Source organism: Telopea speciosissima, chromosome 2 (assembly GCF_018873765.1).
Source record: "Telopea speciosissima isolate NSW1024214 ecotype Mountain lineage chromosome 2, Tspe_v1, whole genome shotgun sequence".
NCBI classification, from domain to species: domain Eukaryota; kingdom Viridiplantae; phylum Streptophyta; class Magnoliopsida; order Proteales; family Proteaceae; genus Telopea; species Telopea speciosissima.
In genome coordinates, this window is record NC_057917.1 from 53,280,703 (window position 1) to 53,302,386 (window position 21,684).

At 38.2% G+C, this 21,684-nt stretch overlaps 2 protein-coding genes across 3 annotated transcripts; both read left to right on the forward strand.

The window, feature by feature from the left end:
• Positions 1 to 356: 356 nt before the first annotated feature.
• Positions 357 to 4,239, forward strand: LOC122651581 (putative receptor-like protein kinase At4g00960). Its single transcript, XM_043845022.1, has 5 exons — positions 357 to 559; positions 2,852 to 3,062; positions 3,166 to 3,403; positions 3,498 to 3,648; positions 3,753 to 4,239. Exons 1-5 carry the CDS (start codon positions 362 to 364, stop codon positions 4,131 to 4,133), a joined length of 1,179 nt encoding a protein of 392 aa, XP_043700957.1. The 5' UTR covers positions 357 to 361; the 3' UTR covers positions 4,134 to 4,239.
• On the forward strand, positions 1,310 to 20,815 carry LOC122651583. 2 transcript variants are annotated; one of them, XM_043845025.1, is made up of 12 exons: positions 1,310 to 1,314; positions 7,629 to 7,632; positions 15,524 to 15,639; positions 16,198 to 16,293; positions 18,826 to 18,910; positions 19,110 to 19,231; positions 19,424 to 19,448; positions 19,541 to 19,624; positions 19,740 to 19,769; positions 19,880 to 19,985; positions 20,364 to 20,428; positions 20,579 to 20,815. In XM_043845025.1, the coding sequence occupies exons 3-11, from the start codon at positions 15,550 to 15,552 to the stop codon at positions 20,425 to 20,427; spliced, it is 702 nt and encodes a 233-aa protein (XP_043700960.1). In that variant the 5' UTR covers positions 1,310 to 1,314; positions 7,629 to 7,632; positions 15,524 to 15,549; the 3' UTR covers position 20,428; positions 20,579 to 20,815. The 2 variants fall into 2 exon arrangements, with proteins under 2 accessions (XP_043700960.1, XP_043700959.1); XM_043845024.1 differs by lacking the exons at positions 1,310 to 1,314; positions 7,629 to 7,632 and having other exon boundaries at positions 15,511 to 15,639.
• The last annotated feature ends 869 nt before the right edge of the window (positions 20,816 to 21,684 follow it).

Consider the following 21,684-nt stretch of genomic DNA (forward strand, 5'->3'; position numbering starts at 1 on the left):
AATCCAATGGCTTTGGACTGAGTTCGCATTTGATAAGATATGCTGACAGCTTTCACTGAGTCTTTTTCCACGTCTAACAGAATACTAAATGTTGGAAAGAGACTGGGGGAGTCTGATTTAATTTCCACGTCAACCCGAAACTAATTGTGGAAAGAGTCTGGGGAGTGGGGGCCACGCCCAGGAGAAGAAAGCGCGTGACATTCTACTAAGTACTAAACAAATCGGAAAGAAATGAGTTCGTTTCTTTTCCTGTTGTTACCACAATACCACTTGGAAGTTGGAACCGGAAGCCGTTCGATTAGGGGTAGCTGCTGCCCAGGGTAATCGCCAATCGGCTCTGGCTCGATCGGTATCGATATCGATGGAGTTGCTGACGGGATGGTTGTGTGCGTGCTTGCGGAAGAAGAATAAGAGAGGGCAAGGAGAGGAAGGAGGTGAAGCAGAAGTTGCGGAAGATTCCTGGGATTTGTTCTTCGAGCTTCGAACTCTGCAAATCGCTACCAATTTCTTCTCCGACTTGAATCAGCTTGGCCATGGTGGCTTCGGACCTGTTTTCAAGGTATGTACCCTACCCTCTGTCTCTTGATTCTTATTTTTTTTCTTCTTTTTCATGTCTCTCTCTCTCTCTCTCTCTGTGCAGTAGTATTGTTGCTTATTTTATCAAGTTTAGGTGATTCCCCCATTCGGGATTAGAGAAGAAACATTATTGAAAATCTTCTGCTTCAACTCATCAAACTGAAGTGGTTAGTAATTAGGCCTACTACTCCCATTATCTCCCTTGTGTTTATTCCATCCCTGTTCCTTTCGCAAAACCAAATTTATCAAGTTCTGAAGTGTATATATATTTTCTAATCCGACTGGACGGATTGAAATTGGCACAGAGCTCTTCCTCATTCGTCACTAGATTAATGATTCCAACTTCTCAGTTTTTCTCCAAAGTAGAGAGAGTCCTATCCGCAAAAAGATTTGTATTAACATATTTTAGACCAGAAGGCTTGTTGGGTCTTCTTGCTGGACTTTTTATTTGGGGTGTCAAGTCAAGTTATTGCTGAACTAATTAGCCACAGGAACTGCAGGCGACGTGTTCAATCCACATTTTACCAAAAAAAAAAAAAAAAAAAACCGTGTCCAATCCACATTGGACTAACTAGCTATCAGTAGGTTCATAACCGCCTTACTCCCTCTTGGACAAGGAGCTCGGACAAAGATAAAACAATCTTTGCGCATGACCCTATGTTTACACAGCACACGGAGAAAGGGTAGAGGCGCTGTAGATTATCCAAATTGCTCTTCCAATGAAGAAGTGGAAGTGGCGTCTGGCTCCTGTCCAATGAGGTATCTAAGAGCTGAGCTGATTGTGCGCGTGCCGGGAGACCCGATTTTGACATATTAGTTTTCTATTGGTTTTTTTTTTTTTTTTTTGGTAAAGACCATTGGTTCTCGACGTGTGTGTGTCCAGCCTATGTGGGCTGACATTGTAGGGTCAATCAATGGTGGCGATCCCGGTGGTCGGTGGATGTGGTTGCGATCACCGTCGTAAAGAAGGAGGAGGAGGAGAGCCGTGTGCGTGCTTTCCTTCCTTTACCCTAAGGTCAGCAGTGGGTGGTGGTACGTGCTTTCCTATCATTTGACTGTTGATACGTCGCGTTTAAAATTGAATGTTAGAAATTTTCTTTTTTGGGTAAGAGTTGAATGTTAGAATTTGGGAAACACTTTTTTTTCCCTATTTTTTTTTTTTTCACTTTTAAAATAAAAATTCATTCTTTCTTCTGTTTTAGTCCACACTGATCCCTTGTCCCATCCAGTTCTCTGCCGGATCTAGATCCTTTACTGTAGAACTGCCCAGCAAGACCCTGCTGTCGTGAGGTGTACAATGACTGCCTTACCTCTTGTCCGAACACTCTGCCCGAATGGTGTCCAACTCCCTTATTACAAGCAATGAGGGAATTGAAGGAGATAATTTCCCAGTTTTTCCCATGTTTTTTTTTGGTAAATAAGCATGCAGCCGTGTGCAGCGTCTGAGATGAGGTGGGCGCATTGACCGCCTTACCCCTGCTCGGGCAAGACGTTGGTAGGGGGTAAGACGGTAAATGTGCACCACCTCATCTCAGGTGCTGCACATGCAGCACTGCTGCCCGGGTTGACAGGAGCCAAGTCAGATAAAACATGCAAGCTCATTTTCCAGTTTTCCCGTATTCAACAAGTGGAATTTATTGGATGGTAAAATAATGGTTCCACATGAATTCTGAAAAGTATATAAAATTTTGAAAACATCTCGATCATAAGAGAGGACTAAACCACCCACGTTTTTGTGTTAACTTTTTATTTCTTCAGAATATGGTCAAAGCCCTCTCAATAGAATCGTGTTCCTCATGAAACCCATTGCAACTTCACCATTATCGCAAGAAGAGAGATATAACAGGGGAGGTTCATGAAACGGACCAAAATATATAGATATTGCATAGCCCCAATCAGGTTTTTCCTGCTCAACAGTGAGTTACAGAGATGCCATAGTTTCAGCATATATACCTTGGAACGGCCTGAACAGATTATAGGGTTTTATTTGGGCTGTATTTGGTATGCGTTCTAGGTCGATTTTGTATTCTCGGACAACAAAAACAACTATTTTTGGGTTCAGCTATACTACCTAGACACAATACTACTCATTCGGTTGCTGTCTCATCTGCCAAATCCCTGATTCAGCAGTTCTTCCACATCTTAATACACCCTTTCCCCTTGTCTGTCTTAATGGATTATGTAAGTAACAAAACTTAACACTAACATTCTCTCCTCATTATGAATGTACAATTTTTTCTTATATATATGTTTTGCATTGTTTCTTTTCTGACAGGGCTTGATGCCAAATGGCCAAGAAGTAGCCGTGAAGAAGTTGTCATTGAATTCAAGACAGGGGCAAAGGGAATTCACAAATGAAGTGAAGCTGTTATTGAAAATCCAGCACAAAAACTTAGTAACACTGTTGGGATGTTGTGCAGAAGGTCCTGAAAAGATGCTTGTCTATGAGTATCTTCCCAATAAGAGCCTTGATTACTTCCTTTTTGGTATTAGTACTATCTAAGAAATACTACTTACATTTGAACTAATTAAGGCAATATTGAGGAAGAAAACTCACTTGAGTAGTTGATGTGGTACAATATTGTCCAGATAAGAACAAGTCATCATCCTTGAATTGGACAAAGCGATATGAGATAATTTATGGTGTGGCAAAAGGTCTTCTCTACCTACATGAGGAGGCCCCAGAGAGAATCATTCATAGAGACATCAAAGCAAGCAATATTTTGCTAGATGAGCAGCTGAACCCAAAGATTTCAGACTTTGGCCTGGCAAGGCTCTTTCCTGGGGAAGACACCCATATGGAGACATTTAGGATTTCGGGTACTCAGTGAGTAGTTTCTTTGCCCTGTTTTGGTTCCATAATTCACTTAGTACTGATTTTGTAGTTACTGAAACTAAGAAATTCTTTCTATTGAATCCAGTGGCTATATGGCTCCCGAGTATGCAATGCGTGGCTTCTTATCCGTGAAAACCGATGTCTTCAGCTACGGAATATTGGTATTAGAGATCGTGAGTGGTAGAAAGAATCATGATTCAAAGTTGGGTTTAGAAAAGACAGATCTTTTGAGCTATGTAAGTTACATAAATTATAGTTTATAACAAAGTTATTAAGTAGCTTTCCTCAGATTAGCTATTATTTGCTCCATCTGCTAAGGTTTTGTTTCTTCTTTTCATAGGCATGGAAGCTCTATCAAGAAAGAAATACATTGAACTTGGTGGACCCTAGTCTTGCCGAGTTCAATAATGATGAGACAGCAATTTGCATTCAGCTGGGGTTGTTATGCTGTCAGGCAACTGTTGCTGAGAGACCTGACATGAGTTCTGTTCATCTCATGCTCTCAAGCGATTCCTTTACATTGCCTGAACCTGGAAAACCAGGAATTCATGGCCGTGGAGGGCGTTGGACTACCACCTTTTCTACTAACACCAAATCAAATGCTACTAGTACTATTAGTACTGGTGTTACTAAAGCTTCTATAGCTTCTATGGATAGTGGTTTAGTTGAGGATTATTCTAGAAATAATATATCTTTTTCTTCCATAGATGAAGGCCGATGACCTCCATTAATTTTCTGTATAGCATTTTTATGGTTTTATGTTCATAACCATATTATTTTTTTCTACAATTTATTCCAAAGTAGAATTTATTGGCAGTATTTTTGTACATTGAACTAGAATGTGTTCTAAAAATTGCCTTTAGTAATGATTTTTTCCCCCATTTCAATATATCAAGGAGGACTGTTCTTTAGTAAGCAATAAGAGGGTTCTCTAAACAAACGGCATAGAAGAGTACGCCACTGAGGTGTGACAGAATGGTTTCGTGCATAGGAAGACAGCAAGGTCTTTTCATATGAAAAAGGACAGATAAAGAGAGAAGGTGCTATCCTTCCCTTGTAGCTCAAGGAACGTTTTCCCTTTCACTAATATTATGCTCAAAATCACCTGGCAAATTATGATTTAGTCTTACTTTATCAGGACAAAGTTTGCCTAGGATTTACAAACTCCTCCTAAGGTTTTGAATGTTCAAAAATATTCTCCCGATAACCCATTCTCGCCTTCTCCCTCCATCTAATTGAACTTGCACATTTGGATGTTTGATGGCATGTTAACAAAGTCAGTGCACACCTCTTGATAGTTGCCCCAATCTCATTGAATTGTTTTAAAAAGTGCACCTCAATTGTAGGAGTAGAAATCAAAGCTCCTATTATCCTCTCTAAAAAATATGAAAAACAAAGCTATAACGTTAAGTCCAAAGGGAAGTATACCTTAATTGTTTGAATAGAAAACAATAGAAATGTATTAAAAAAATAAAATGAAAAAAGAGGGTTCACAAACCTCTTGTAGGGTTTTTGTATGTTCCAAAATACCCGCCTGATACCTATTCCTGCCCTCTCCTGCGATCCCATTCACCGTGGGTGGAAGGAAACTCGGTCCCAAAACAAAAAACAAAAAACAAGAGAGAGGAAAAAAAAAAAAAACAGGTGGAGAAAGTTGCACACCCCTTCCTTCTTATTTTCCGATCCTGGTTTAAAACAGATTTTTGGGACAATTTTGGAAGTTTGCTTTTATTTTATTCTTGCGTGGCTTAAGCACTAACCAACTTTGGGGATTAAATAAATCTTTTCAAAATGGAAAGTAGTGGATGTAAAACAAATTTGAAACCTACTTGTAATTTTCGTTCTTATCTAATAGATCTAAGAAATTGTCCCTTATTTGCATCCAAGATCAAGTTGAAGCACTTTGATATGCACTCTTCAACTAAGATTAAATTAACTAAGGGAGCAAGGGTTTCGTATATCTGTATTCTTCAAACCTATTTTCAAATGCCCACTTCTCTTTTGCGACATGGATTTGACAATTTGGCATTGTGATGGTTGGATAGACAGAGGAGAGGAAATCATTTGGTGGACCATATTTCAAATTTAGTGGCCTACTTCAATGAGATTGACCTACCATGTGTGATACTTTCCCTTTGTTTTTGAATGCTTTATGCAGTTGAAACAGTTCCACAAAAAATTGGTATACCTAATCAATTTTAAAACCACTATATGACATGTGGAGAATTAAAACAGATTGAAATTTAATCTATAACTAGTTGATGATGTGGAAAACATGTCCGTAGAATTTGTGCACTTAAATATTATCACATGACAACGTTTGGAATTTTATTCGGCATATGCCAAAAAGCCTTGGATTCCGTGAGCAAAAGGTTCTTTAGATCAAATAGCAGTAAATCATTAGTTCCCACTGTGGTCTGGACCACTATTTGTCTCCCCAAAAGGATGGGAGGCTTGAATATTAAGATCTCTTCTCATATGAATCTTGCCCTCCTGGCTTAGAAGGGTTGAGAGCTTTTTTTCCCTCCCCAAAATCACTTTGGGCTTCTATCATGAAATCTAAATATTTTCCCTCCTCTTCATTTCTTCAAGCTTCTTGCCCTACCACTGCTTCTTGGGTTTGGAAGTCTTTATGCTCCTCTCGCGATCTCTTGCGCGAGGGTATCTTTCACCAGGTAGGAAACGCATGTAGCATCAATCCATGGTCTGATCAGTGGATTCCCAACTTCCCCCGTCATCAGCTCCTTATCCTCTTCATACTCTAGCCCCGACTTTGGTTGCTCATCTTATCCACCCTTTGAACAACACTTGGAACACAGATCTAATCTTTTTTTGGTGGCCTCTTGACATAGCTTATTCTATCATTTCAATTCCTCTCCTTTTTTTTCCCCTCTGAAGATAAAGTGATCTGGAAAGCCACCTCCTCAGGCACTTTTACGGTGGCTTCAGCATATAATATTGCTATTACTGAAATTTCTCATCCGATGGATCTAGGTATTTGGTTAAAGCTTTGGCATCTTCCAACAACTCCTAAAAGTCCAGATCTTCATTTGGAAGATCTTGCATCAAAAATTGCCTCTGCCTGACCTTCTTATCCCTAGAGGTCTCAATCTGAATCCTATTTGTCAAGTGTGCCATCAACAGCTTCAAACCCCTAATCATTTATTTTTGAATGCGGGTTGGTCAAGAATTTGTGGACTCAGATTGGTCTTTCAAATGCACTGCAGAGTGGTAATTTGGTTTCAAACATCGAAGATCTTCTGAAATCTGGCAATCCTCATGACCCGGACAGGTCCTTCAAGATTTCGTTATTCTGTTTCATTTTATGGTAAATTTGGAATAGTTATTTGGATTGCATTTTCTGAAATATCGACTTCTGCACGAGTGCCATTTTCCTCGGATCCATATCTAATGGTAGTGATCATTCATCGGGTTTGATGTGGAATGGAGGCAGGGCTCCGAGGTTGGTTTCGGTGGTTCCCCCCTCCCCCCTCCTCCTTTGTGAAATTTAATGTGGATGGAGCTAGTCAAGGTAATCCTGGGAAGGCTGGCATTGGAAGAGTTTGCAGATCTGAAAATTCAACTTTCCCTTGCTGTTTTTCGGTGGGCATTGGATGGAATTATGCTCTTGTTGCAGAAATATTGGTGCTGCGCTTTGCTTTTCTCACTGCTTACCAGCTCAGAATTTCTTGCTTGCTCATTGAGAGTGATAAACTTGTTGGTAGTGGATATTCTGAACTCCAAAGTTTCGGCCATTCCATGGAGAATTTCTTCATTGGTTGCAGATCTTCACTGTTTTCCAGAATTTCCTTCGTACATGTCTTCCGTGAAGCAAATCAAGTAGCTGATGTACTGAAGCCTCCTATCAATGTCAATGTACTTGGATCACTGATCCTCCTAATTTTATTTGTTTGGCTCTTGCTGGTGTTGCGTTTGTTCCAGAGATAATAAATTGTTTCCACCCAAAAAAAAAAAAAAGGGGAAGGGTTCCATAAGAACCTTGACATCTAAAAAATTATTTTAGAAGCTTAATTATACATGTTGGTACTTAGATTAAAAAAAATATGACAGAAAATCCCTAATATTAGGATTTCCATATTGGGTATTTTCTTAAAAGGACTTTGAATGAAACTTCTATAGGTATATTTAGAATATATAAGTTACTGGACGAAGTTTCCCTCCACCCACACTGAATGGGATCTTATTCATCGAGAAGCGGGTGAGGGTGGAAATGAGTATTGGGAGGGTATTTTGGAACATACTACAACCTTAGGAGGGGTTTGTGAACCCTAGGATGGTGGGTGAACCATCTTCTATTGGTGGAGGAAAACTGTCTTAACCTATTTGTGATTAGCTTTTCTTATTTCCAAAAGTTTTTTAAGTGAGCGGTAAAAAAATTTTTAAATTTATTTGAAAGTATTATAAAAAAAAAATTTATTTGAAAGTGACTTACCATTATGCTATTGTTTCAAGCGAGGGTATTATCACACACACTTTTCAAGTACATAATTGAAATGACAGGATTTTACCCCCATTGTATTATATTAAAAGGGTAAAAAAAGTAGTAAGTTCACAAATTTTTTCCAGTAATAAGTTAACAAATTTATTTGACACCTTAATAGCACAGTTGGAAAACCAGTGTCTTTCAGAAAAACTTGGTGATTCAGCCTTGTCAAACCCTGTCAAGGTGATTTACGTTTTTTAATTTTTCTTAATACAATAAATATGTATAAATTAATAAAAAATACAAAAAACAGAGAGAAAAACCAGATAAAATAAGGAATCACATATCAATGTATTTTGAGTGTAAACCATTGAACAAGAGAAGGGAGTCAAAGAGTTGATGGTTTCTTACTGTTTCAAAAAACAAATTTTCTATGTTACTCAACTCAGATTGTAAGTGAACCGGCTTTATGGGTTTTTAAAAAATGACTAAACTCGTTCAGTTTGTCATGACTCGAGTAAAAATACTGAGTCTTATTTGACTCGGACGAATTATGACCTAGTCTCGTCATTTTTTATTCTGACCAAGTCTACACAACTCTTGACCAGATTTTCCAAAATTTTGACTCAACTCGGGACTTGCCCCAGTCAAAAACCAGTTTTCCAACTATGCTTAATAGTTGTCAATAAGAAAAACCCTTTCTTGAGATTCTGAAAAAAAATTCCCGATGAAGTGAATTCCAATATGTTGAAATTCTTGACTTCTTTTCCCACAAACTCGAAAGCTTCTTCTCTCATGCCGTCATATGGTGAAATTCTAAGAATTTAGTATAGGGCTGGTTCAATGAGTAGCATTTCAAAAAGAAGATTTTGGTCGTGTTTTCTTTTCTTCCAGACTTCTTTGACTTTTAGTTGTAATATTCTGGGTGAAAGATCGCTGTCAGGTTGTGTGTAATGTGACAGTGCATAGGGGCATCCAATAGGGGCATTTGGTCATTTCACAGCCTCTTGTGAGAGGGTGTAGGGGAACGCGACGAGCTGCGTTCTTTTTCCCTATAATTATATAGGGAGGGTGCTTCAAGTCCAGTAGTGGAGGCTACGCGGACAAGAAACACCCAATGAGTGCTCCCTATCTGTTCAATCAATGGGCCCTCGTAATATTATAGTTCCCTCTCATTTGCTCTTCGCAGATGATATTTTTGTTTTCATGAATGTAGGTCTCTGATTTGTGAGAAATCTATAGTCCTTTCTTGAGAAATATGAAGGATATTCAGGACAAACAATTTATTGGGAGAAGAGCAAATTTCTTTGGAGGAGTCTCTGAGGTAAGAAATAATAGAATAATAGAAGTTCTTGGAATTTCTACAAAATAGCTTGGGGTAGAGATCTTTAAAGGAAGAGTTAAAAAGGAATTGTTGCTGCTTATAGTAGAAAGTCTGACTTGACTAGCATTCAAGTCTATAATTTCTTTGTATAATTATGGCTCTCTTCCGTGATTAATTTACTTGAGAGATGGATTAAAAACTTTATAACGTGCGAAGATGTAGAAGCTTCAACAATGATAACTGTGAAATGGTCTTCCTCGTGTAAGCCAAAGAAAGAGGGAGGCTTGGGTATTGAAAGGCTAAAAGACTTGAATTTAGCTTTGATTTCTAAACAATGTTGGGATATCAAAAATGAGGATTCGGTTTTTGCAAGATATATGAGGAATATATATCTTCTTGAACATGGGTCTATTAGAAGTTCGTATGTTGCCTCTTCTATTTGGCTGAGAATTAAGGTTTGGCAATTTGTTAGTAGCCAAGAAATGTGGATTGTTGCTGATGGTTCTCAGATAAATTTTTGGAGTCATAAGTGGCTAGGAGATTTTACTATAACAAAGGAATCCAAACTGGGATTGTCGTTCTTCAATAATTTGAAATTGAAGGTTTTAGATTTTATTGAAAATGGTAATTGGCGGTTTCCATCTTTGCACTCCAATTTTTTGGTAGAGATTTGTTCCATGACTTCTAATGTTCATTTACCTTGAGAGAAGAGTTTGGGCAGCTTCTCAATCGGGCAAGTTCTCAATTAAATCGGCTAGCTTGGAATGTCATTAAAATTCCGCAGTTTTCTGTTTCTTGGTTTGGTTTGGAACAACTTACTGATTCAAAGGTAGAGTCTTTTTTTTTTTTTTTTTTTTGTTGGAACAGGAGCTATCCGGCCTTTGGCCAACTAATCTCCCAGGCCGGGCTCATGTATGACCCCGCAACACAAACGAATCGGGAGATACTAGGGCCCCCATGTTCACCAGGTTGTTTCCTCTCAGGCTGGTGGCCCCAAGGGGGGAGGCGGAGTCAAACTCAGGACCTTTAGCTTCCTTGGCCCCAAGGGGGGAGGTGGAGTCGAACTCAAGACCTTTAGCTTCCTTAGGCCTCGTCCCTTGCCAACTGCACTGCCCCTTAGGTCTTGTTTTGGCTGGAGATGTATGCATCACTGATTTCTCATTGATGAAGCTGTTAGTCAGCATTGTGTTCGAGATGTGCCATGTGTCACCATGCTTGTGAGGTTTCGAGATGTGCCATGTGTCACCATGCTTGCGAAAGCTCGATTCACTTTTTTTTTTCAATGTCCTCTCTTGGTTGGGGTATGGAGCAAGCTTCTTGAGATCTTCAACTTACATTGACCAATTTTTTATTCAATGCAACATATTTTTTCGTAATGGAAAAGGAAGGTTGCAAACATTGCTATTAGGAAGTATGGATGGCCATGTTGATTCTTCTTATTAGGAACTTAGGTAGAATTCATCTTTAAAAGCTAGCCATTAAGAAGAGGGTGTCCAAGTACCTATAAGTGCCCACATCAGGCTATTCACTTTCGATGTGGGATTATTACTTCCGCCTTCCACCTGAAACCTCAACAATTTTCCTCTCCACGAGTGAGCTACCGAGATCTTTCCCATCTCCCCCTTAACGCGGGACATCTGGGATCTTCTCTGACTTCGTCATCAGAGGCACACTGGGTTCCCACGCCCTAGTTCTATCCCAATATTGGCTTTGCCCCAACCTTGGTTCTAATACCACTTTTTAGGTATATGAGCACCATCTCCTTAATGACTAGCTTTTAAGGATGAGTTCTACCCAAGTTCCTAACAATTATTTCATATCAACTTTGTTATTTTTTGGGTAAAGATAGCTCTATTCATTGTGTGTATGGCACGTAGGAGATGAATTACAAATATCCATCAACTACAGAGTGGAAACAGGCCAGACTGTCTTACACAAAATCGACAGGGCCTTCCGAGCTAGGGAGTCCACAAATACATTGGACTCTCTAGAAATAAAACAGAAATTACATTCCAGGAAATAGCCTACAAGATGGACAATATCTTCAATAATGCTTTGGACTCCAATGGGTGCTACTCTGGAGGGGTTTTGGATGTATTTGATCAACTCTTGGCAATCAGATTCGACTATGAGGTGATCAATATAGTTTGCTACCGCTTCTAGCATACCAGAGCATAGGGCCAAGGCCTCTCCCTCAATGTTGACCTCAAAATGCGACCCTACCGATTGAGCATGCACTATGTGTGGCCTTGAGAGTTTCAGAGAATGAAGCCCAACCCATAATTCCTGAGATCTCTACTTCTTGAAGCATCGCTGTTCAGCTTTACAAATGGCTGGAGAGGGGGGTGCCATGTGGGGAACGGGGCGGAGATGGGAGGGGTGCATTGTGGAAGGTGGTGAGTTGGAGGGAGGCTTGGGTAGAACTCTTCAAAGGCTTGTTGTGCCTTAGATATAACTTCACCAGGGTCCCAACTCCTTGTCTCAAAAACTAGGTCATTCCTAGCTTTCCACAGGTTCTAGGCAATGAAGCAGTGGAGACTCACCATTTCTTTCTTCCTTTGTTTACCCAAAGGGATGCCATTTGTTCTAGCTTTCAATCCAATTAGCCACAGAGATGGAGGTTTGGGAGGGGGGATTTTATAAGATAGGGTGCTCCTGAACCACACTGCCTATGCAAAGGGGCAGTGGAAGAGGACATGGTCGATGGATTCAAAGGTAGCTCCACACCTGTGGCCCTGAGGATCCATTGGGACTTTCCTCTGAATGAGACCTTCTCCAGTTGCAACTCCCCCAGCGCAAGCCCTCCAGATAAAGGACTTAATCTTCGCCAGAGTATGGATCTTCCAAATTGCTGACCAAACTGACGAAGGAGTTTTTTCCCATCTACACACTCGGGAGGATGGACGGTTGCTCCTCTCATTTTGTTGCATCTTACATTGAAGGTGATAAGAGGATTTAACCGAGAACTTCCCTTTGGTGGAGGAGCCCCAAATTTGTGTATCTTCACCAGGAAAGAGAGGGAGTTTGATTTTGAGGATGGCATTTGTATCCGATTGGTGAAACCATAAATTGAGGGAGTCTATGTTCCATTGTCCTGAGTCAGGATCTATCAAATCCATGACAAGTTTGATGGGGCAACCAGTAGGCGGAGGGTGTTGGATCTTGAAATCCGGGAGGGATGGCAACCATTAATCAGTCCATACCTTTACTTTGTTGCCTTTGCCAATCTTCCAGACCAAACCTTGCTCAAGAATCTTCCGACCCTCAAGGATGCTTCTCCAGGCCCATGAGGGGTTGTTACCAAATTTAGCTTGTAAGAAATCCACCTTTGGAAAGTAAATGGACTTTATAAACAAGCTCCAGGTAGTGTCAAGTTTAGCAAATAATCTCCAAGCCATGTTTGATAACAAAGCCCTGTTGTGCAAAGATGGATCCCTGAGACCAATTCCTGGCAAGAGCAAAATAAAAGAAGACTTGAGAATGCTTATATCAATTGGGGTAAATTACACTGCCACCCCCTGAGGTTTGTATTAAATACAGAGCGACCCCCTGTGTTTCTAAATTATACAGCCACACCCCCTGAGTGGACGGTGTTAATAATACATTTTAAATACCAATTTTGCCCTCTTCTAATATCCTGTTAATATCCAATGGGAAATTCCAACTTTACCCTTTTAACCTTATGTACCAAACCCTCTTTCTTCTCTAGAAACCACTGTCCTCTCCGGCGATCTACAAGGGAGGAACTATCGACTTTCATTTTACATCTTAAACAAAAACCCTTCTTATTCAACCTTCTTCTTCAACCTTCATCTTCAAATTCCGACAGAGGCATCTCGGCCAGGAAGGGGGAGGGTGGGGGTTCAAAGAAAATTATTGATTTTGGCAGAACAAAAGTTCAATCATGTAAACAATGGGAGGGTTCGGTTCAGTGTATCCATTCACGCAACAGAAAGCTTTCCACTTTATGATTAACTTTTGCCATAACTTTAGGGCATGCAAGCTCACTATCACCACCCTTGAAACTAGCCCAAACACAGACGGCAACCACATCAGTAAATCCAATTCTGTCACAATATCCAAAGGCATCATTTGAACAAGCGATGATTGCATCTCAATCGGTCAAGGCCCAATCAATACCACCATTAATGAGGTTACTTGCGGACCAGGACATGGAATTAGGTATTTTTTCCCTTGATCCTTAACCCTAATTTTCAAGAGAAACCCAGAAAAGGTGTGGCTTTAACTAATTCAATATTAACATTGTAGGTTTTATGTTTAAACAACAGAGTTGGTAGCCTTGGCAAGTATCCAGCTGAAAAGGATGTGAATGGAGTTGCTGTGACGAACTGCACATTATCGAACACAGAAAATGGTGTTAGTTAAGCAATTTCCTAAACCTAAGAGTCTCTATTTACAGAATTTTCCAGATCCGACCAAAACCTTCACCAGATCATACTCTGACTCACAAGATCTCAAGCATTGATGAAGAGAAGTGGGAGGTGTAAGCATTTAAAGATTGATGATTCTAATTCCTAAGCGTTTAAAGAGAGTGGATAGTGAAACCTCTCTGTGTGTTTGTTCTTCAAGAGTTGAGCTCTAGCACTTATGCATAACCCAGGGTTTAATTTCATCTTTTTTGTTCAAGCAAATTCAAGCCGGGAGGGGAGATGGGGTGTCGTGGTGGTGGTGGTGTTAGGTGGCAGTGGGTAGGGGCGGGTGGGTTGGGTTGCAGTAGGTGGTGGGGCCAGTGGGGTTGTAGAGAAAAAGAAGAAGAAGAAGAAGAAGAAGAAGAAGGGGGGATGGCGATGGGTCCCATTAACTCTATTTCAAGGGTAAAATTAGAAAAAGGAAAAAATTGAGCAATTAGGGGTATATTAGTCATTTTAAGTCATGAATTACCAACACCATACCAATTAACGGGAATGACATAACGGAGTGGGGTTGTCTGTAACAACTAACCAAATCTTAGGGGGTATGGTTGTATAATTTAAAAACACAAGGGATCACTCTGTATTTACTACAAACCTCAGGGGGTGACAGTGTAATTTTCCCTATCAATTATGTCATTGAAAAGGTAGTGGTGGAATCCATGGTTCATCATAAATTCCTTAGAAGTTACTGTAATTTTGAATATATATAAGGAATTTTCTAAGCTTTTATTTCATGGATTATTACTCATTGCAATAGAGAAGTCAATTCAATGACTGATATCTTAGCAAAAAGGGCTGCTCGATCCAGAGCATCTGAATTTTGGAATGATGCTCCAAATTTCATCATTTCAAATATTGGATGGGAGACGCAAGATTGTCTAAGATATATAATTTTTAAAAGGGAGTGTTCTTTGTGTCATAGCGCAGCCTTTGCCTAGGCACATGGGCAGTTTGTGCAGGGGGGGCAGGGTGATCATTGTGCCTACCCCCATGTGCCTGGGCTCACGTTGCGTTGCGGCACAGAGAACATCGCCCCTTTTCAAAAATAAGGTTATAACTTGTTAATTCACCCTTTTTTGTGACGACAAATTGTTCTCTTTAAAATATGAGTAGTTTCTATAATTTTTAAAAACTATGCCAAATAAGCTTTTTAAAATATAATAGAGAAAAATACTTATACATATGGGTTTGAGTTCTCTATCCAGTTGTATAGCATACGGTAGCCGCTCCTATGTCTTTTTTTGTCCTCCTACAATAAGGATAAATATGTCATTTCATGAAAAAAGGATAAAGATAAATACAAAGAGATGTTGGATTATCCACGTGTTAAATTTCAAAATAAAATTCAATCAAATATCGCATGTATGTATTGGCATTTTTCCTCATAAATTATTAATCATTAAAAAAAATTTATATTCTTTTAAAATTTGAAAATAGTGTGAAAAATGCCAATTGTTAGATCTGGTGGACAGACAGGGTGCAGGGTGCTGGTCTGTTGTTGGTCTAATAGCGTCTTCTTTGGAATGAGGAATGGGACGACCAAAGGAAACAAACCCGCTATAGCCAATCCTCGCTGTGCTGTTGGAGCCTTGGAGGAAACAGAAAGACCCAAAATTTAAAATTTCCGAAGTTTCTCTGCAAGAAATTGACGAAACTGAACTTGGAGGAGCTTATCCCCGTCAGTTCCGTGTTCTTCTTCCGAGGCAGGCAGCAGGCTCTCAACATTTTCCACCAACGTTCTTTCTTCATTCTTCAGCGCCGCACAAGAGAGATCAAGAGAGAGGGGGAGGGTCTCGCGTTAAGTGATCCTTCTCTCTCTCTCTCTCTCTCTCTCTCTCTCTCTCTCGGACCCTCTGAGCTCGAGTCTCTAGAGTAGAGATCCCATCTGCAAAAGGTCAACAGCTCTGTGTTAGGCCACTTTATAGTAGTAGCAAAGATGCCAAATTGGGAACTCAGAAACTGTTGTAATCATGAGCAAGTCGTCTTCTTAACCACCATAGGCATCTTCACTGTGGTGGTCCTCGCGGTATGCTCACATTCCTCCCTTTTATGTGCATCCTTACTTATCTTCTTCTGTCAAATCCTCCTTCCTGTTTTTGTGTGCCTCTGTTCTTTTTCCATTTTTTCTTCCCCTCGTTCCTCCCCCTGGCGGCGCGAGAAGAGGAATACTTAGCTCGATAGATCTTTCTTATGTATTTGTGCTACTTAGCTTCAATTAAATCTTACGGCCTTTAGAATAAATGGCAGGCGCCATTAGCCATGTTTCGATTGTGCTGCTGGGGAAGGAAGGAAATTAGATAGAAGAACGGCTGTACTATCTTTTGAAAATTTGGTTCTTCAATATTTGTTTTTCTTTCAATGGTTTTACGATAATGAGGATATTTTAGTTGTCAATCTGGGTGGATGTGGGTTTCTGCAGATTAAATCACACAAACGATATGGTTTAATGTATTTGGTGTAGAATTTTATTTTTTTGTAGTTGAAGCTGTCTTTTCCCTTATCATTTGGATATTCTTGCTTCTTAGTGATGCATGTTGTTTTCTAAAATAGCTCTTTTGTTGGGTTTGAATTTGAATCTATACAGCTATGGAGGACAATATTGTTGACACCTTTCAAGCTCATCACTGTCTTTCTTCACGAAGCAAGCCATGCTATAGCTTGTAAACTAACATGTGGTCATGTAAGCAACTCCACTCCTTTCTCCAAATTTCCGTGTTAGCAATGCTCATAGTTTTCTTAACACCAATGAAAGTCTTAAAAGTAATTGCTATAATATACTTCATACTTGTGTGGATCTAAGCAGATGTCTTAACTAAGATAACTTAATTGCTTCGATTAGAAAACTTCTTATTGAGTTTGAGCAATTTTAGTATTTAAATGATAAGATATCTGCATTCTGCACTGCCTCTTAAAGCTTTAAGATATCCAGTAATCAACTCTTTCTCATTGGTCCTTTATTAATCATCAAACTCTAGCATTCCTTAGATCTACTTTGACTGGAAAAGACACCAACTAAAATATATTGACTGAGAGCATTTTAGACTAGCAGTGGATAAGACCCTATCTTCTTAAAATTGATTTAGGCAAAGAACTTTCTTCATGGTCATGGATTGAAGGTAAAACAGAATAGGAAACAACAGTTCTCTTTTGCAGTTACATGGGATGTGTGAGACCATGCCATTTTTCTCACACTGAATGCTTGCCATCAAATATCCATGACAAATTTTGGAGAGTGAGAAGGATACCCTTTTGTAGTACTCTTTTCTACTCTTAAATTTGCTGCTACATTTTTTTGTTAGTTAGCAAACAAGTGAATTTTATAAAATTTTGAGTGGTTTTGTCCAAATTGAAAAGTTTTTATAAATTGGATCTGGTAATATAAGAATAGAAATTATGACTAGGATTATGACTTTTGTGGTGAATATTTACCACTCCTTATTGCAGCATGTGATCTAATTTACTGCTTTTCTTTTCTTTTCCAATAAAAGTATAGAACACATTGTCTTCTCAGTCACTCTAGGATTGTATGCTTGTGATGGTATAGTGTGAAAAACTCTATATCATTATAATTACTTATTTTGGGAGTCACCGAGCAACCATCATGCACTCTGAGTTTATTCTTGATTAGATAATTGTTTGTGTTAAGGCTTTATAACATAATTACTAGTCCTTGAAAAACTTAAAAAGTTGAAAGTATGTAGATATAGCTACCATCACCATCACCACCACCGCCTACTATGTTTATCAATATATATTTATATTTTTTATTAGTTTCATGTTTTGCTCTATTTAATCCTAGGTTTTCTAACTTCTTGAGGATGTGGTGGATATAGAAAAGAGTGTTGCATTTAAATCCTCTTAATTGTATTTTTGAGATAACTAAATAACTTCTTGAACACCTCTATACCTATTCAATTCTGGCAAATATCATGAATATAGTGGGTACTTTTTCTTGCTGAATCAGTCACTTAGGAAAATTTTGGTTTTGGTCGATAATTGCCTGAAAATCTTGATCTGTGTCAAATTCTATTTGACTTTTTTATATCATATGTTTTAGTAATGACATTAAATGATTCCCCCATTAGTTGGAAACTAATACCTGATGCAAGTAAGAAGGAAAAAATATTTAAACATTGATGTGTTCTTCATAATTCTTTTTATACCTTTTTTTAATCATTATGAAGGAGGAGATAAGAAAGAAGTGGTGTTTGTGTTTGAACTAATTAAATTTGAAGGCCATGCATCAACTCTTTTAATGACTTTGGTACTAGATTGTTTCATTAAGAAGACCAAATTCTTGGTAAGACAATAATTGCTTTGTCTTTCTGTCAAATTATTATTTATCTATGATGGCCAAAGGTGTTTGGTGAATAACATGCATTATCTAACATACTCCATATTTTATAAATTGTGAATCTAAATTTTGTGGTCTCTTTTGAAAGGCAACTGACTATGCTTTTGAATGGGACCAAATTAGTTAAAACAGATAATTTTTGACCTACCTAATATAGCTCCGAAAAGGATTGACAGAAATAATTCAATTTCTGAAATGTTATGCTTCCAAGTTCCAAAACTTAAGCCAATGGCCAGAAATGATGAATGAAGCATTGTGGGTTGCTCCCTGATAGATCTCAAATCAGTTCAATCATGATCCTTCTTGTTGGTTCGATTTTCAATTGTAGAAGCTTACTGCTGCTTTCAGCTCATAGATCTGGCCAAATATGAAACATATGTGAACCATCTCCAATCTCTCTTCTTGGAACTCAAACAGCACCACTAAGCCTTGCCGATTTGATACTTTCAGCCCTACATCACAGAAACTATATTATTTCTTTGCAAAATGTTTGTACTATGAAGCATTCTGTTGTAAGATAAAATGCATAATGTTCAGTACGTTGTAAAAAATCTTGGATTATTTGAGATATACGTAACCCAGTCTTCAGATTTTCTTTTTATTTATTTAATTTTTTGTGAACTTCTGGATTCATTCATTGTACCGGCAACTTCTTAATACCTTTACTGATGTGTCTTGCTATGTGAAATAAGAAGCTATGTTTCACATCAAAGCAGTTGGATGAGTATAGTCTTGGTTTTGCCACTAATATCCATAGTTAATTAGATGTTGCTACCTGTTTTGTCTATATATTTATGTCCTTATGACCTAATGTGCTTATAGTATGCTTAGTTATTTGATTTCTACCCTGTTATGCAGGTGGAAGGGATCCAGGTTCATGCAAATGAAGGTGGAGTAACACAAACACGTGGTGGTGTTTATTGGTTGATTTTGCCAGCCGGATGTAATATAATTCTACCCTTTTTCTTTTCTTTTTTAAAGTTTTCATAGACATTGGCTTCTCTTCGTTTATCTGATTTCTGGTTTGCTGCACTGCTATCTGCAAATCCATTGTGGGGTTCATATTATTGGGCTTTTAAAGTTGATATCTTGGCAATTACCTTAGTTGTTTTATGATCTATAGTATTCTTTTCTGGATGCAGATCTTGGTTCGTCATTTTGGGGAATGGTTTTTATACTGGCTTCTACAAATCTTCTAACTGCAAGAATTGCTGCTGGATGTTTTGGTGTTGCTTTGCTCATTGTACTCTTTGTTGCTAAAAATGTGAGTTGGTTTTGTTTGTATAAATGGCAAATGATCTGCTAAATTCAATCTATGATATACAAATGCAAGTTGACTTAAGTGATTTATCATAGCACTTCTCTATTATGAATACTTTTTATGCTATACTTCTTTTCATTTTCTGAACATCCTTTCTATGTTGGCTTGATTATACTCCCTCTGTGGATCAAACAGTGGACACTTCGAGGGCTCTGCATTGGTAACTTCTTTCTGGATCTTGATTGTTCTGCTTTATTCATTGGATGCTAATTTAGGTGTTCAAATTGTAATATATAACATTCTATTATTCAGGATTCATCATTTTCCTTGGCATAATTTGGGTTTTGCAAGAAACAACAAAGATCCGTATTCTGCGGTACATCATTCTGTTCATTGGTATATAGTTGTCTGTTTAGATCTCTCCCTTTCTTCATGGAGCAAACCTTGGAACTCTTTGTTTCCCTCAATCTGGAAGAAAATAAATTGCTTTTATTGGTTTGGCTAACTGCAGGCGTAATGAACAGCTTGTTTTCAGTTTATGGTATGGTCTTCAACTTGGATTACTTTCAGTGATTCTGTTTTAAAGTGTTTTGGAAATGAACTGTTTTGTCAGAATGCAGTGTACTGATATGTTACACATTTATAATACAGATATATATGATGATCTTATATCTCGAAGAGTTCATACTAGTGATGCTGAAAAGTTTGCAGAACTTTGTCCTTGCCCCTGTAATGGTGTAGCATGGGGAGTCATTTGGTAAGCATTTACTAAAAAGGGCGTGAGTATGGGCATTGGTTGTTTTATGCTGCTTCATCTCCTAATTATATATTCCTTTTCTATTCTTTTCTTTTTTGCAAAACCTGTAACTAATGGTATCTTTCTAGTTAGTAAATTCCATTTTCTATGGATGATACACATGATATATTTTGGAGAATATTTACTTTATTTATTTTTCTAATTTGCTATATTGCATACCTGAACCGTATCTTTTCTGTATTTTGTTGCACTAATCCACATTATTCTGTATCTGTCCATATTTTCATTGTTTTGGGATGTATGAATACTATACTATGCTCAAATATGCATTGTCCTTCCCATCCTCAGATTTACTAACCAAGGGCACATTGTTCACAGGGGGTTAATATCATTTATGTTTCTCTGTGGAGCCATGTATCTTGGACTCGTCATCATGTCTTGAGGTAGCACCTGTTTCCACGATGAGTTATAGGTCAATTTTTTAATTCATGGGCTCTCCATGTTGACTTGTGGACCATTAGAGTCATAGGCATTTGATCTGAAGTGTAGATCTACATACGTTTCTGATCCATGTTGCTTTCTTCTTGGTTTAGGTTCAAGAATTGTGGTTCAAATGATGCATGTCACCAGATATTATTTCATCTTGGATAGATTGGAACTATAAGGACAGTACTTGTGGCCAGCACCATATAGCAGGATAAAGTTTGGTTGATCAAGATTATTCTTCCCAAGTACCTGATTATTATTTTTCCTGATTTGAGTTCACATATTCCCAATTTCACATTTTTTATCTGTGAATTCATCTAGCAGTGAATTTATAACAAATTCTTTCTTAACCCGTTGTAACATTGGGCTCCATCTTTGTTACTTAGCATGGAGAGATTTAATCGCAAACAAGTTTTATTCAGTCCAATTGAGTTTGCAAAGTAAATGGGATGCATTTTGACATTAATATATATATATTTGAAAAGAGCCTCAAATTATTAAATTTCAAATAAAGTGTAAATGGTAAGTGTAGCTTGAAGGAGGCAATAAATGGTCATTTTATGACTACTAGTTCAATTTCACATTGAAGGAACTAAAAGAGCCCGGGATAAACCTGAAATGACCCTAGGAGAAGTGGTGAGAAAATGCATGCATAGCTTAGGCCTTATATCAAGTATGACCTCGAATAGATCTGATTGGAGGACAAAGATCCATGTAGCTAGCTCCATTTAGTTGGGATAAGGTTGAGATATTGTTCAATTTCAGAAATCAAAATTCAATCATACATCTCCCTTATATATATATATATATTATATATATATATATATATAAGAGAACTAAGAAAACTTCATTAAGATTAGGAATTACATTGAGGGGTGCTCTTTGATTTACAAAGAGAGCTTAGAAATCCTAGCTGTAGTAGCATAGTTATGAGCTATAGCTACTTAATTCTAATACATCTCCCGTATTGGCATTTTCTTTAATCGTAGTTTATGGTCCCTTCCAAACCCCCTTCCAACAAAAAAAAAAAAAAAAAAAGCTTACTGAATCTGAGTTGAACTATTTTGCAAGCATGGCCCAACTTGAGGTTTTCTTTTTCAAAGATGATTTTATTACTTGTGAACTGGAACCTATTATCTAATACATCCATCATGAACAAGAGATGTTTAACAAAGATTTTCAAAGCAAATTCCTAAAACTAAGGTTATGTTTA

Excerpts from the sequence above, each read along its gene's own strand:
- LOC122651581 (XM_043845022.1), top strand. The coding sequence starts at position 362 with ATGGAGTTGCTGACGGGATGGTTGTGTGCGTGCTTGCGGAAGAAGAAT. Across the intron at positions 3,404-3,497 it reads TTTAGGATTTCGGGTACTCA|TGGCTATATGGCTCCCGAGT; the intron begins GTGAGTAGTTTC and ends TATTGAATCCAG. Across the intron at positions 3,649-3,752 it reads AGACAGATCTTTTGAGCTAT|GCATGGAAGCTCTATCAAGA; the intron begins GTAAGTTACATA and ends TTCTTTTCATAG.
- LOC122651583 (XM_043845025.1), top strand. The coding sequence starts at position 15,550 with ATGCCAAATTGGGAACTCAGAAACTGTTGTAATCATGAGCAAGTCGTC. Across the intron at positions 19,770-19,879 it reads CAGCTTGTTTTCAGTTTATG|ATATATATGATGATCTTATA; the intron begins GTATGGTCTTCA and ends TTTATAATACAG. Across the intron at positions 19,986-20,363 it reads GTAGCATGGGGAGTCATTTG|GGGGTTAATATCATTTATGT; the intron begins GTAAGCATTTAC and ends CATTGTTCACAG.